The sequence below is a fragment of the Anthonomus grandis genome, chromosome 12, assembly GCF_022605725.1.
Source record: "Anthonomus grandis grandis chromosome 12, icAntGran1.3, whole genome shotgun sequence".
Classification (NCBI taxonomy): domain Eukaryota; kingdom Metazoa; phylum Arthropoda; class Insecta; order Coleoptera; family Curculionidae; genus Anthonomus; species Anthonomus grandis.
The window spans coordinates 3,725,359-3,740,266 of NC_065557.1; the positions used below are offsets into that span (position 1 = coordinate 3,725,359).

Here is a 14,908-nt window from a genome sequence, read left to right on the forward strand (position 1 = left end):
TAATTATAGTATTTTTAATTTTTTTAGGTAGTTAATGCCAATTTCTGAAAGTTTTTGTAACTTAAAGTACAGGAATAAATACATTTATTAATTAACCTTATTGGAGAAAACAATAATAAAAATGGCTTCAAGTGACCTTTATTTGGTTAAAACCTAATATTTAGAACTGCATACTTGGAAAATATTGAAATATTTATAAGTAATTCAACCAATTACAGACGTGAACCATCAATTCATTGCGATCGTCAATGATTCCTATGTCTCAGATGGGTTTTCATGCCAAAAAGGGGGTCAAAAGTTCATTATTTGGCATTCTACCGCATCTCACCTCTCTAATATGCCTCAAATCATTTTGAAATATTACTTTTTGTATGTAATTAGGCTAATTACAGACGTGAACCATCAATTCATTGCGATCGTCAATGATTCCTGTGTCTCAGATGGGTTTTCATGCCAAAAAGTGAGTCAAAAGTCCATTATTTGGCATTCTACCGCATCTCACCTCTCTAATATGCCTCGAATCATTTTGAAATGTTACTTTTTGTATGTAATTAACCTAATCACAGACGTCAACCATCAATTAATTGCGATCGTCAATGATTCCTATGTCTCAGATGGGTTTTCATGCCAAAAAGGGGGTCAAAAGTTCATTATTTGACATTCTACCGCATCTCACCTCTCTAATATGCCTCGAATCATTTTGAAATGTTACTTTTTGTATGTAATTAAACCAATCACAGACGTGAACCATCAATTCATTACGATCGTCAACGATTCCTATGTCTCAGATGGGTTTTCATGCCAAAAAACGGGTCAAAAGTCCATTATTTAGCATTCTACCGCATCTCACCTCTCTAATATGCTTCGAATCATTTTGAAATGTTACTTTTTGTATGTAATTAAACCAATCACAGACGTAAACCATTAATTTAATGCGATCATTAATGATTCCTGTGTCTCAGATGGGTTTTCATGCCAAAAAGGGGGTCAAAAAACCATTATTTGGCATTGAGTGGCATATCAAATGATAGATACATGATCAATGTTGTTTCAACTTAGAATATTATAGCAATTCTTTATAAGAGTCACATAAGTATAAAAAACTTATGATCTCAACATAGAAACCTGTAGAATAGTTGTCGTTAATGGCAAGAAATTCGAGTATTCTTGATTCAAATTCGTAATTACTTGGACCCAATAACGGCGACCTTCGAGATAAGATTTTTGATATTTATAAATATGAAATTCTAAAACTCTTGAACGCATTTTACCACTGATAGTAAACATTTACATTGTCATACTTTTATTTACCTTAACTAAATTGTAATGATATAAAACTATTTCAAGTATATCAGAAGAACTCATTATACAAAATAAATCCCGACATACGTGACTAAACACAACAAACAGAACAAAACCCGTAATGTAAATCGTGTGACATAGTAGGGTAGTAGGGTCCCTTCGACACCTTATTCGATCGGCCCTAATGGAATGGGGCGAACCGCGGTGAAATCTAGGATGAGGGTTAAAGGTCCACGAATTCCCATACTGGGGAATTTAAATAATAAATATGCTGAACCGGACTATTGGGTCAGTTAACAAAAAGATTTATACAATTTTTATATTAATTACAGGTCATCTCATTTACTAAATGAGTCAGCTTCTTTTGTTTCTGAGATACAAGTTGACTTTTAATAGTAATAAGTACAAGCAAGACTTCCAGACAGTTGACGATTGCTTATTGTTATAAAATTTGAAATTAAAGACTTTTATCTTATAATCCTATATAGTCCAGGAGTACTTGTACTAATAATATTCTAATAAACAACCTACAATCTAACCTTCCAATAATTCACGAAAAACTATACTTATGCGCTTGGATTACATCTTTCTGTAGTTATGATCTAGGCGTATCAGTACTAAAAAAATCCCATATATCGGACAAAATTACACTTACGTAAAATGTCTACAATTTCATAGTCCAGGGGTGCCTGTACTAAAAAATTAATAATTTTAGTTTAATAATTGAGCTTATGCTCTGGGACTATTATTCATGATATTAGTCAGTTGTACCAAATGAAAAAAATTACATTTATTCCCATGGACTATATTTTTTCTTAGTTATAGTCCAGGCGTATCAGATGAAATGAGTGGTAGACTTATTTGACGACTGCCTATGTTCTAATTTTGCAAATTTGTCAATAGTGTCAATGGGATAAATAATAAAGAGAAAAACAGACAGAATACAACCTTGAGGAGTCCCGGACAATTGATAATTTTTTATTGTTATATAATTTGAAATTAGGACTTTCATCCCCACAATATAGTCCAAGTGTACATATTTCTCCTATTAAAAATCTAATACTGTCTATAAACTAACCTTCCAATAATCAACAAAAACATTATACTTATACCCTTGGACTACATTTTTTTCAGTTATAGTCCAGGCATTTTAGTACTAAAAAAACCCATTTATAGACAAAATCAGACTTATGTACATTATCTACAATCTCAAAGTCCAGGTGTGCCTGTAATAAAAAATTTAATATTTTTTATAAGTGTAATAATAGAGCTTATGCTCTGGGACTATTATTCATCATATTAGTCCAGTTATGCCAAATATTAAAAAAAATATATTTATGCCCTTGGACTATATTTTTTCTTAATTATAGTCCAGGCGTGTCAGTACTAAAAAAACCCATTTATAGACAAAATTAGACATATGTACAATGTCTATAATCTCATAGTCCAGGTGTGCCTGTACTAAAAAAAATTATATTTTCGTTATTATGTGAATAAGGTAAATAATAAAGATGAGAGTGGGACGGAATACAACGTTGAAGACTTCTAGATAGTTGATGATTTTTTATTGTTATATAATTTGAAATTAGGACTTTCATCCCCATAATATAGTCCAAGTGTATATACTTCTCCTATTAAAAATCTAATACTGTCTATAAACTAACCTTCCAATAATTAACAAAAATATGATACTTATGCCCTTGGACTACATTTTTCTTAGTTATAGTCCAAGCGTTTTAGTACAAAAAAAGCCCATTTATAGACAAAATCAGACTTATGTACAGTGTCTACAATTTCAAAGACCAGGTATACCTGTAATAAACAATTTAATATTTTTTATAAGTGTAATAATTGAGCTTCTGCTCTGGGACTATTATTCATGATATTAGACCAGTTGTGTCAAGTATAAAAAAAAATATATTTATGCCCTTGGATTATATGTTTTATTAGTTATAGTCCAGGCGTATCAGTACTAAAAAAACATTTATTGTATTTCTAATGGATGAAATGAGTGGTAGACCTATTTGACGACTGCCTATTCTCTAATTTTGCATATTTCTGTAGATAATATTATGTCAATAGGGTAAATAATAAGAGGAAAAAGGACAGAATACAAACATGAGGAGTTTCAGATAGTTCATCGTGTTTTATTATTATATAATTTGAAATTAAGACTTTCATCCTCACAATATAGTCCAGGAGTACTTGTACCTTTTATAATCTAATAAACAATCTATAATCTAACCTTCCAATAATTCACGAAAAACTATACTTATGCGCTTGGACTACATCTTTCTTTAGTTATGATCTAGGCGTATCAGTACAAAAAAAAATCCCATATATCGGACAAAATTAGACTTACGTATAATGTCTACAATCTCATAGTCCAGGTGTGCCTATACAAAAAAAATATATATTTTCTATAAGCTTAATAATTGAGCTTATGCTCTGGGACTATTATTCATGATATTAGTCCAGTTGTGCCAAATGAAAAAAATTATATTTATGCCCATGGACTATATTTTTTCTTAGTTATAGTCCAGGCGTATCAGATAAAATGAGTGGTAGACTTATTTGACGACTGCCTATGTTATAATTTTGCAAATTTGTCAATAGTGTCAATGGGGTAAATAATAAAGAGGAAAACAGACAGAATACAACCTTGAGGAGTCCCGGGCAATTAATAATTTTTTATTGTTATATAATTTGAAATTAGGACTTTCATCCCCACAATATAGTCCAAGTGTACATATTTCTCCTATTAAAAATCTAATACTGTCTATAAACTAACCTTCCAATAATCACCAAAAACATTATACTTATACCCTTGGACTACATTTTTTTCAGTTATAGTCCAGGCATTTTAGTACTAAAAAAACCCATTTATAGACAAAATCAGACTTATGTACAGTGTCTAAAATCTCAAAGTCCAGGTGTGCCTGTAATACAAAATTTAATATTTTTTATAAGTGTAATAATTGATCTTATGCTCTGGGACTATTATTCATGATATTAGTCCAGTTATGCCAAATATAAAAAAAATATATTTATGCCCTTGGACTATATTTTTTCTTATCTTAATTATAGTCCAGGCGTGTCAGTACTAAAAAAACCCATTTATAGACAAAATCAGACTTATGTACAGTGTCTACAATCTCAAAGTCCAGGTGTGCCTGTAATAAAAAATTTAATATTTTTTATAAGTGTAATAATTAAGCTTATGCTCTGGGACTATTATTCATCATATTAGTCCAGTTGTGTCAAATATAAAAAAAAATATATTTATGCCCTTGGACTATCTTTTTTCTTAATTATAGTCCAGGCGTGTCAGTACTAAAAAAACCCATTTATAGACAAAATTAGACATACGTACAATGTCTACAATCTCATAGTCCAGGTGTGCCTGTACTAAAAAATTTTATATTTATGTTAGTATGTCAATAGGGTAAATGATAAAGAAGAGAGTGGGACAGAATACAACATTGAAGACTTCCAGACAATTGATAATTTTTTATTGTTACATAATTTGAAATTAGGACTTTCATCCCCACAATATAGTCCAAGTGTCCATACTTCTCCTATTAAAAATATAATACTGTCTATAAACTAACCTTCCAATAATTAACAAAAATATTATACTTATGCCATTGGACTACATTTTTTTCAGTTATAGTCCAGGCATTTTAGTACTAAAAAAAACCATTTATAGACAAAATCAGACTTATGTACAGTGTCTACAATCTCAAAGTCAAGGTGTACCTGTAATAAACAATTTAATATTTTTTATAAGTGTAATAATTAAGCTTATGCTCTGGGACTATTATTCATCATATTAGTCCAGTTGTGTCAAATGTAAAAAAAAATATATTTATGCCCTTGGACTATCTTTTTTCTTAATTATAGTCCAGGCGTGTCAGTACTAAAAAAACCCATTTATAGACAAAGTCAGACATATGTACAATGTCTACAATCTCATAGTCCAGGTGTGCCTGTACTAAAAAAATTTATATTTTTGTTATTATGTGAATAAGGTAAATGATAAAGATGAGAGTGGGACGGATACAACGTTAAAGACTTCTAGACAGTTGATGATTTTTTATTGTTATATAATTTGAAAATAGGACTTTCATCCCCACAATATAGTCTAAGTGTACATACTTCTCCTATTAAAAATCTAATACTGTCTATAAACTAACCTTCCAATAATCACTAAAAATATTATACTTATGCCCTTGGACTACATTTTTTTCAGTTATAGTCCAGGCGTTTTAGTACTAAAAAAACCCATTTATAGACAAAATCAGACTTATGTACAGTGTCTACAATCTCAAAGTCCAGGTGTGCCTGTAATAAAAAATTTAATATTTTTTATAAGTGTAATAATAGAGCTTATGCTCTGGGACTATTATTCATCATATTAGTCCAGTTGTGTCAAATATAAAAAAAATTATATTTATGCCCCTGGACTATATTTTTTCTTAATTATAGTCCAGGCGTGTCAGTACTGAAAAAAAAAATATATTGTATTTCTGATGGATGCAATGAGTGGTAGACTTATTTGACGACTCCTTAAGCTCTAATTTTGCATATTTCTGTATATATTATAAGATCAATAGGGTAAATAATAAAGAGGAAAGTGGACAGAATTTAACCTTGAGGAGTTCCGGACAATTGACAATTTTTTATTGTTATGTAATTTGAAATTAGGACTTTCATCCTCACAATATAATTCTATATAGTCCAATTGTCCATACTTCTCCTATTAAAAATCTAATACTGTCTATAAACTAACCTTCCAATAATTAACAAAAATATGATACTTATGCCCTTGGACTACATTTTTCTTAGTTATAGTCCAAGCGTTTTAGTACTAAAAAAGCCCATTTATAGACAAAATTAGACTTATGTACACTGTCTACAATCTCAAAGTCCAGGTGTGCCTGTAATAAAAAATTTAATATTTTTTATAAGTGTAATAATTGAGCTTATGCTCTGGGACTATTATTCATCATATTAGTCCAGTTGTGCTAAATATAAAAAAATATATGTATACCCTTGGACTATATTTTTTTTAGTTATAGTCCAGGCGTATCAGTATTAAAAAAAAATATTCATTGTATTTCTAATAGATGAAATAAGTGGTAGACTTCTTTGACGATTGCCTAGGGTCTGATTTTGCATATTTCTATAGATAATATTATGTCAATAGGGTAAATAATAAAGGAGAAAAAGGACAGAGGGCAGAATACAACAAACCTCATTTATAGACAAAATTAAACTTATGTACACTGTCCAAGTCCAGGTGTGCCTGTACTAAAAAATTGAATTTATTCTATAAGTTCAATAATTCAACTTACGCTCTTGGACTACTATTCATGATATCAGTCCAGGTGTGCCAAATGTAAGAAAATTATATTTATGCCCTTGGATTATATTTTTTTAGTAATAGTCCAGGCGTACCAGCACTAAAAATCCATTTATAGAATAAAATTAGACTTACGTACACTGTCTACAATCTCAAAGTTCAGGTGTGCCTGTATTAAAAAATTGAATCTGTTCTATAAGTTTAACAATTGAACTTACGCTCTTGGACTATTGTTCATGATATTAGTCCAGGTATGCCAAATTTGGAAAATTATATTTATGTCCTTGAACTATTTTTTTTTTTAGTTATAGTCCAGGCGTGTCAGTACTAAAAGTCCATATATAGGATAAAATTAGACTCACTGTGTACAATATCAAAGTTCAGGCGTGCCTGTACTAAAAAAAATTAAATTTTCTATAAGTTTAATAATTGAACTTACGCTCTCTGACTATTATTTATGATATCAGTCCAGGTGTGCCAAATGTAAAAAAATTATATTTATGCCCTTGGACTAAATTTTTTTTTAGTTATAGTCTAGGCGTATCAGTACCAAAAACCAATATATAGGATAAAATGAAATTTATGTACACTGTTTACAATCTCAAAGTTCAGATGTGCCTGTATTAAAAAATTGAATCTATTCTATAAGTTTAATAATTCAACTTACGCTCTTGGACTACTATTCATGATATTAGTTCAGGTGTGCCAAATATAAAAAAAAATATATATATATTTATGTTCTTGGACTATTTTTTTTTAAGTTATAGTCCAGGCGTCTCCGCAAAAAAAATTCCATTTAAAGACAAACATATACTTACGTACACTGTGTACAATTTCAAAGTTCAGGCGTGCCTGTACTAAAAAAAAAATTCTATAAGTTTAATAATTGAACCTACGCTCTTGGACTATTAATGATGATAATAGTCCAGGTGGGCCATTAATTAAATCCATCCATTAAGTTAGAATTACACACCGAGTATACCTTAGGATCCATGAATTTAACTATTGGTAATTTATCACACATCCATGGTCCTAAATAAGATAATTTAATTTTTCAACCTATAAACTTAAACTAAATTTGTAAATAATGTAGTCCAGGTGTAATTGTATTAAGAAAATATTTAAAAGAAATCAACAGAATCTTTATCAGAACCATAGTAATCATCAAATGCTTCGAAGAAGTTCAATAGTTCAATGTTTAATCTGTTGGCATTTTCCATAAATCTGGAAAGGTATTATGCTTCATGCAACTATTGACCAAATGTAAAATTACATAATCGATATATGAACTAATTTAAGCAATGTTTTGTAAGTTTAAAGAATTATTAAGTGTATCTTTCGACCTGTTAGAATAGATATTGAAGCACCTAGAACTCCCTTCTGAATATTTAGATTTTTTTAAAGCCTTTGATAGCAACAATATTTCTTCAACCTCTAGTGCCTTTTTTATTTAATTTATATATAGGTATAAAAATATCGTTATTAATTACCTTCAGAAAACGACTAAACGGACTTTTCTTACCGAATTTGGTGACCAAGATGTAGAACTGGCCGCCGCCACAGTTTTATCCTTACTCCTGGATTTGGACTTCTTAGGTGACGGTTTACTGGATGAGGGCGAGGGAACGTTCTGGCTCTGCCTCTGGGTCTGTTCCATAATCTGATGGATCAGGTCCAACTGTTGCTTAGTTAAACCGTCGTTGTTACTTCCCATGCTCTAAAAGACAAGCGAAAATAATTTTTTTTACGTATTTGTATGCACTGCACCTATCGAGGATAAATTAAAAATTTTATTCCTTCGATGGTTATATTTCTAGCACAAACGTCCCTATTAAATTTATTGGAAAATATATATATTTTTGTTTCATTGTTCCCTTATAAATGATTTATTAATGTCGTGTGCATGGTGGAAAAAACGCGAAATTGCAATTGTGCAATAAAATTTCGGAAGTCCCGTTTTTTTTTTGTTAATTATATTTTTGTATGTACATACGTCGAACGGGCGCAATTTGTCGTTGATTGATCTTTTATACAGAAACCGGCCAAATAATAAAAATATACGCGTGGATTTTATCGATTTTTTGTATGGGGTTTTTAATGTGATAAAGAATATTGCGGTTTTATTTATTTATTTTATGTTAAGTAACTATTTATAATTATTTATTAAGTAAGGTATATTAAATAAAGTACCTTTTACTACTGCTTAATTTAATTAAATCATACTCGTTCCTTTTTTCCAATTAAGCAAATGAACAACAAAAAAAAAGTTTAATATTTCATAATCAATATCATACAAATAGACGAAATATTCCATTCCGTCATGAAACGCAGCATATTTTTAATTAACGTATCGTATTTGCCCCGGGCACGTTTAATATTAATTTTAAAACGTTCAAATTTAATGGTAGTATCGAATAATTTTAATATAAAACAAAAAAATAGGGTTTTAATAAAACAAGCAAATTTAATATTAAATTTTTATTAATTTAATTTTTCTTTTAGGTAGTTACATCCATATCCAAGAATTTTCAATTTAATTTGCTTAAAATAACTTATGCCCAACTTAGTTTTGGAGCACAAAATTGAAGAAAATAATAATTAATTTATGCCAGGCAGTTGTATTAATTAATTAAATTATTTTTCAGACAATTAAATTAATACTTTCTGAATTTTAAATTTAATTGTATAAAACAGATCAGGCCTTTGTTAACTCAGAAGCATATAAATCCAGGAGGAAAACAGTTAATTTGTTCCAGGCAGGTCGATTTTTGAACTTAACTCAACTGCCTGGAATAAATTTAATAATTTAATTTTTTTTCAGGTAATTAAATGTTATCCAAGAATTTTCAATTTAATTTGCTTAAAATAACTTATGCCCATGTTAATTTTGGAGCACAAAAGTCAAGAAAATAATAATTAATTTATTCTAGGCAGTTGTATTAATTAATTAAATTATTTTTCAGATAATTAAATTAATACTTTCTGAATTTTAAATTTAAATGTATAAAACAGATCAGGCCCTTGTTAACCCAGAAGCATATAAATCCAGGAGGAAAATAGTTTTCTTTGTTCCAGGCAGGTCAATTTTTGAAGTTAACCAACTGCCTGGAATAAATTCATTAATTTAATTTTTCTTCCAGGCAATTAAATGTTATCCAAGAATTTTCAATTTAATTTGCTTAAAATAAATTATGCCCATGTTAATTTTGAAGCACAAAATTGAAGAAAATAATAATTAATTTATTCCAGGCAGTTGTATTAATTAATTAAATTATTTTTCAGACAGTTAAACTAATACTCTCTGAATTTTAAATTTAATTGTATAAAACATATCAGACCGTTGTTAATTCAGAAGCATATAAATCCAGGAGGAAAACGGTTAATTTGTTCCAGACAGGTCGATTTTTGAACTTAACTCAACTGCCTGGAATAAATTTATTAATTTAATTTTTATTCCAGGCAATTAACTGATATCCAAGAATTTTAAATTTAATTTGCTTAAAATAACTTATGGCCATGTTAATTTTGAAGCACAAAATTGAACAAAATAATAATTAATTTATTCCAGGCAGTTGTATTAATTATTTAAATTATTTTTCAGACAATTAAATTAATACTTTTTGAATTTTAAATTTTATTGTATAAAACAGATCAGGCTCTTGTTAATCCAGAAGCATATAAATCCAGGAAGAAAACAGTTAATTTGTTCCAGGCAGGTCAGTTTTTGAACCTAACTCAACTGCCTGGAATAAATTTATTAATTTAATTTTTCTTCCAGGCAATTAACTGATATCCAAGAATTTTTAATTTAATTTGCTTAAAATAACTTATGGCCATGTTACTTTTGAAGCACAAAAGTCAAGAAAATAATAATTAATTTATTCCAGGCAGTTGTATTAATTAATTAAATTATTTTTCAGACAATTAAATTAATACTTTCTGAATTTTAAATTTAATTGTATAAAACAGATCAGGCTCTTGTTAACTCAGAAGCATATAAATCCAGGAAGAAAACAGTTAATTTGTTCCAGGCAGTTCGATTTTTGATTGCCTGGAGTAAATTTATTAATTTAATTTTTCTTCCAGGCAATTAACTGATATCCAAAAATTTTCAATTTAATTTGCTTAAAATAACTTATGCCCATGTTAATTTTGGAGCACAAAACCCAAGAAAATAATAATTAATTTATTTCAGGCAGTTGTATTAATTGATTAAATTATTTTTCAGACAGTTAAACTAATACTTTCTGAATTTTAAATTTAATTGCATAAAACAGATCAGGCCCTTGTTATTCCAGAAGCGTATAAGTCCAGGAAGAAAATAGTTAATTTATTCCAGGCAGGTCGATTTTTGAACTTAACTGAACTGCCTGGAAAAAATTTATTAATTTAATTTTTCTTTCAGACAATTAACTGATATCCAAGAATTTTCAATTTAATTTGCTTAAAATAACTTATGCCTATGTTAATTTTGGAGCACAAAAGTCGAGAAAATAATAATCAATTTATTCCAGGCAGTTGTATTAATTAATTAATTAAATTATTTTTCAGACAGTTAAATTAATACTCTCTGAATTTTAAATTTAATTATATGAAACAGTTCAGACCCTTGTTAATCCAGAAGCATATAAATCCAGGAAGAAAACAGTTAATTTGTTCCAGGCAAGTCAGTTTTTGAACCTAACTCAACTGCCTGGAATAAATTTCTTAATTTAATTTTTCTTACAGGCAATTAACTGATATCCAAGAATTTTCAATTTAATTTGCTTAAAATAAGTTATGCCCATGTTAATTTTGGAGCACAAAAGTCAAGAAAATAATAATTAATTTATCCCAGGCAGTTGTATTAATTAATTAATTAAATCATTTTTCAGACAGTTAAACTAATACTCTCTGAATTTTCAATTTAATTCCTTAAAACAGCCCATGTTAACTCAAGACCATAAAATCCAAGAAGAAAATAATTTAATAATTCCATTCACTTAGGCCTGGAAGAAATGAATTAATTAAATAGAAAGAAAATAATTAAATCTATTACTATTAAACAAGACAACTGTATTTTGGAGAAAAAGGGTGTATCTTGAAGTTTTAAACTAACCCCCTTCAACCCACATTCCTTCGTTCGTCTAGAAAAAGTCCGTACATTTATCTCGGGGAAAAACTTAACATTTCCACGAGGAAAAATGCAGCATCCCCTAAATCTTCCCGGAGAAATCCCAATTTGTTACGCTTAAGTAAAGGGTGTCAGTGTTCCAGCCCCGGGTAATCCCGATAATAATGATCTAACTTACTATATGTACGGGGGTGATCTTAAGGGATTTTTTAAGGGTTTTTAATGAGCGTATTGGAGTTTTAAAGTTCCTTTCACAAGAAACGAGAAAATTACGATTTTATTAGGGAATATTTGTTTGAAAACTCGTTACCCTAATCGCTTTGTATTATACGTACTAATGGGTTTTTTCATGCAGTTGGAATTGTTTGAAGTGGGAAAGAATGGCAATTTTAATTTATCTCTCGCTTTTACTAACTTAACATTATAATATGATCATGAGAAATTATATTATGGACCAAGAGTTTTTTAGAAAAATATTACAATGCTAGGAGTTAAAATAAAACGTCCTCAAATTTGGAAGCTGATTGTGACCAAACTATTGCCTCAATCTTCAATACTCCAACGGTTCCTCCTTACTCTTGACCTCCTAAATCTAATGAGATGATCGAGAAGGTCGTACCTCTTATAGTTCCCGAGTTATATTATAAATATTATAAATTTACATTTTCAAGTATCAATATAGGAAAATCAAATTTTTTATTCGCGAACGGCCTAAAAACCACCCCGGAATATTATTAAAGTCAATTTTGCAACAATACCCGCAATAATAATGGCGCTTTTCGCGAAACAATTCGATAATTGTTATGTTATATATTTGCGAAATGCAAATTAGAGTTTTCGAACGTGTTTCGTTCCGCTACCCCGATATTATTATTATTATGATTATTATCGCTATTATTATTAATAATTTAAATTATTTACGGTGCAAATCGTCGTCCTGCGTCGAAAATTTAATTTTTTTCTTGTAATATTGTATGCGTGTTTTATAAAAAAAAATTGTTAAAAAACACGTGCTTTCAACGAACGTCGTCCTCAAATTATTAGACATTAATTAATTCTTTGAAGAGGACTATAAGTAGAAACACGTATTATTTTCCTGGCAGTACCGTATCTATTTGATACTTTTTGCTTTATATGGCAACAACGCTAGCACGATCATCCACGATTGAGCACGACTCGATTCACAGTCTTGGCTAAGCCATGTTGCCAAACTGAGCATAATGTTTCCTTTTAAATTTCATTATCAGTTTCTTAAATAAATACATAAAAAAGAATATTACAGATTCTTAACGGCAACTTAAGGCTCTACAAAAAAAGGTCTTTTAACGTTTCTACATAAAATCACCCTTTTAAAAGTTATTCACAATATTAGTGAAAGTAAATTCCGAAAAGTAAAGTCCGAATTCAATTTCTAATTTTACTGGACTAAGAAGTAAATTAACTTATAATGCGCACGAAAAGTGAAAGTAAAGACGCACGCATCCTCTACGGACGGCGCGGAGTCTTTCGGAGACGTTCGGGTGGCATCGGGTGAGTGGAGGGGATGAAACATTTCGCTTGAGAGTTACAGTCAGTACCTCCTCAGTCTTGTTCGAGCAGCGGTCGGAAGAAAATGTTTCCCTTGTGTTCCTGTGGTGGTACAGTGTTAGTGTTTTTAATGTGTTTTTTTTTTTTGGTGGTTCCTGTACTATTGGAGGAGTAAAAGGTAAGTACTGAATTTTTTTTACAACTGCATGCAATTTATTGGGTATTATAAATGTTTAACATGGAAGCAAAAATTACGAAAAATTCATAATTTATTAGTGGCAATTCTTGAGTAAATTTATTCGCTAAATTTACATGACAATAAGAATATTAGCATAAGTCAAAGATTTTTGAAAAAATCGTTAATAAATTCTTAAATTTTTTCAAAATTTTCTTAAAAGTAATTTTTTTTTAGGGAAATTTATTCGCTAAATTTCCACCTTTTAAAACAGTCAAATATTTGTTTAAAAAAATTTTAATATTTTTTCTCAAAAGTATCCTGTGGATTTATTCGTTAAATTCACATTCACATGAAATCATTAAGGAGTAATAAAACAAATACAGATTTTATTAAATTCTAATATTTCTTCAAAAATTTCTAAAATCTAAATGTTCTTTAGGGAAATTTATTCGCTAAATTTCCACCTTTTAAAGTAGTCAAATTCATATTTTATTAGTGGCAATTCTTGAGTAAATTTATTCGCTAAATTTACATGACAATAAGAATATAATTATGAGTCAAAGTTTTTGTGAATTTATTCGCTAAATTCACATTGAATCGTTAAAGGGGGTTGTAATTTGTAAGACAAATACGGATTTAAATAAATTCTTAAATTTTTTCAAAATTTTATTGGGGAAATTTATTCGCTAAATTTCCACCTTTAACACAGTCAATAATTTTTTGTAAAAAAAAGTGTTTGTGTTTGTGGTGTGTTTATTGTGGTTCCTGTACCATTGGAGAATAAAGGGTAAGTACTGTATTTTTTTTACTACTGCATGCAATTTATTGGGTATTGTAGATGTTTAACATGAAAGTAAAAATTACGAAAAATTCATATTTTATTCGTGGCAGTTCTTGGGTAAATTTATTCGCTAAATTTACATTTAAACAACAATAAAATTCTAGGAACAATAAAAGCAATTAAAATTCTAAAATGTTTTAAATTTGAATTACTATTTTAACTAATGTATATTCAATAAGAAAATTACGACTGCAGAAATTTTTGCTAGTGTTGATTACTTTTTGCAGAATTATTTACGATTGGATATTGCATTCGGCTTAGTTTGCAAGAAGAAATACAGTAAATTAAATAAATTTATTCGTTAAATTCACGTTTAAAAAAATTTTTCTGTGGATTTATTCGATAAGGGGTAAAAAGACAAATATAGATTTTAATAAATTCTAATATTTTTTCAAAATTTTCGAAGAAATAATTTTTTTTAGGGAAATTTATTCGCTAAATTTCCACCTTTTAAGACAGTCAAACATTTTCTTTGAAAAACTTTAAAATATTTTTTCTCAAGAGTTAGAAGTGAATTTATTCGTTAAATTCACATTCACATGAAATAACTATGGGGTAAAAAGACAAATACAGATTTGAATA

The 14,908-nt window shown here is 29.1% G+C and overlaps 1 protein-coding gene across 7 annotated transcripts in view; it reads right to left on the reverse strand.

The window, feature by feature from the left end:
* The window catches only part of LOC126743390 (uncharacterized), a 444,135-nt gene that overhangs the window by 35,119 nt on the left and 394,108 nt on the right, over positions 1–14,908 (reverse strand). For all 7 annotated transcript variants that reach the window (XR_007662855.1, XM_050450462.1, XM_050450459.1 and 4 more), the window contains one exon: positions 8,190–8,384. Coding sequence is in view for 6 of the 7 variants with exons in the window: in XM_050450462.1 (XP_050306419.1) it covers positions 8,190–8,384 (195 nt within the window). In the remaining variant the exon portion in view is untranslated. The remainder of the gene's footprint in view (positions 1–8,189; positions 8,385–14,908) is intronic.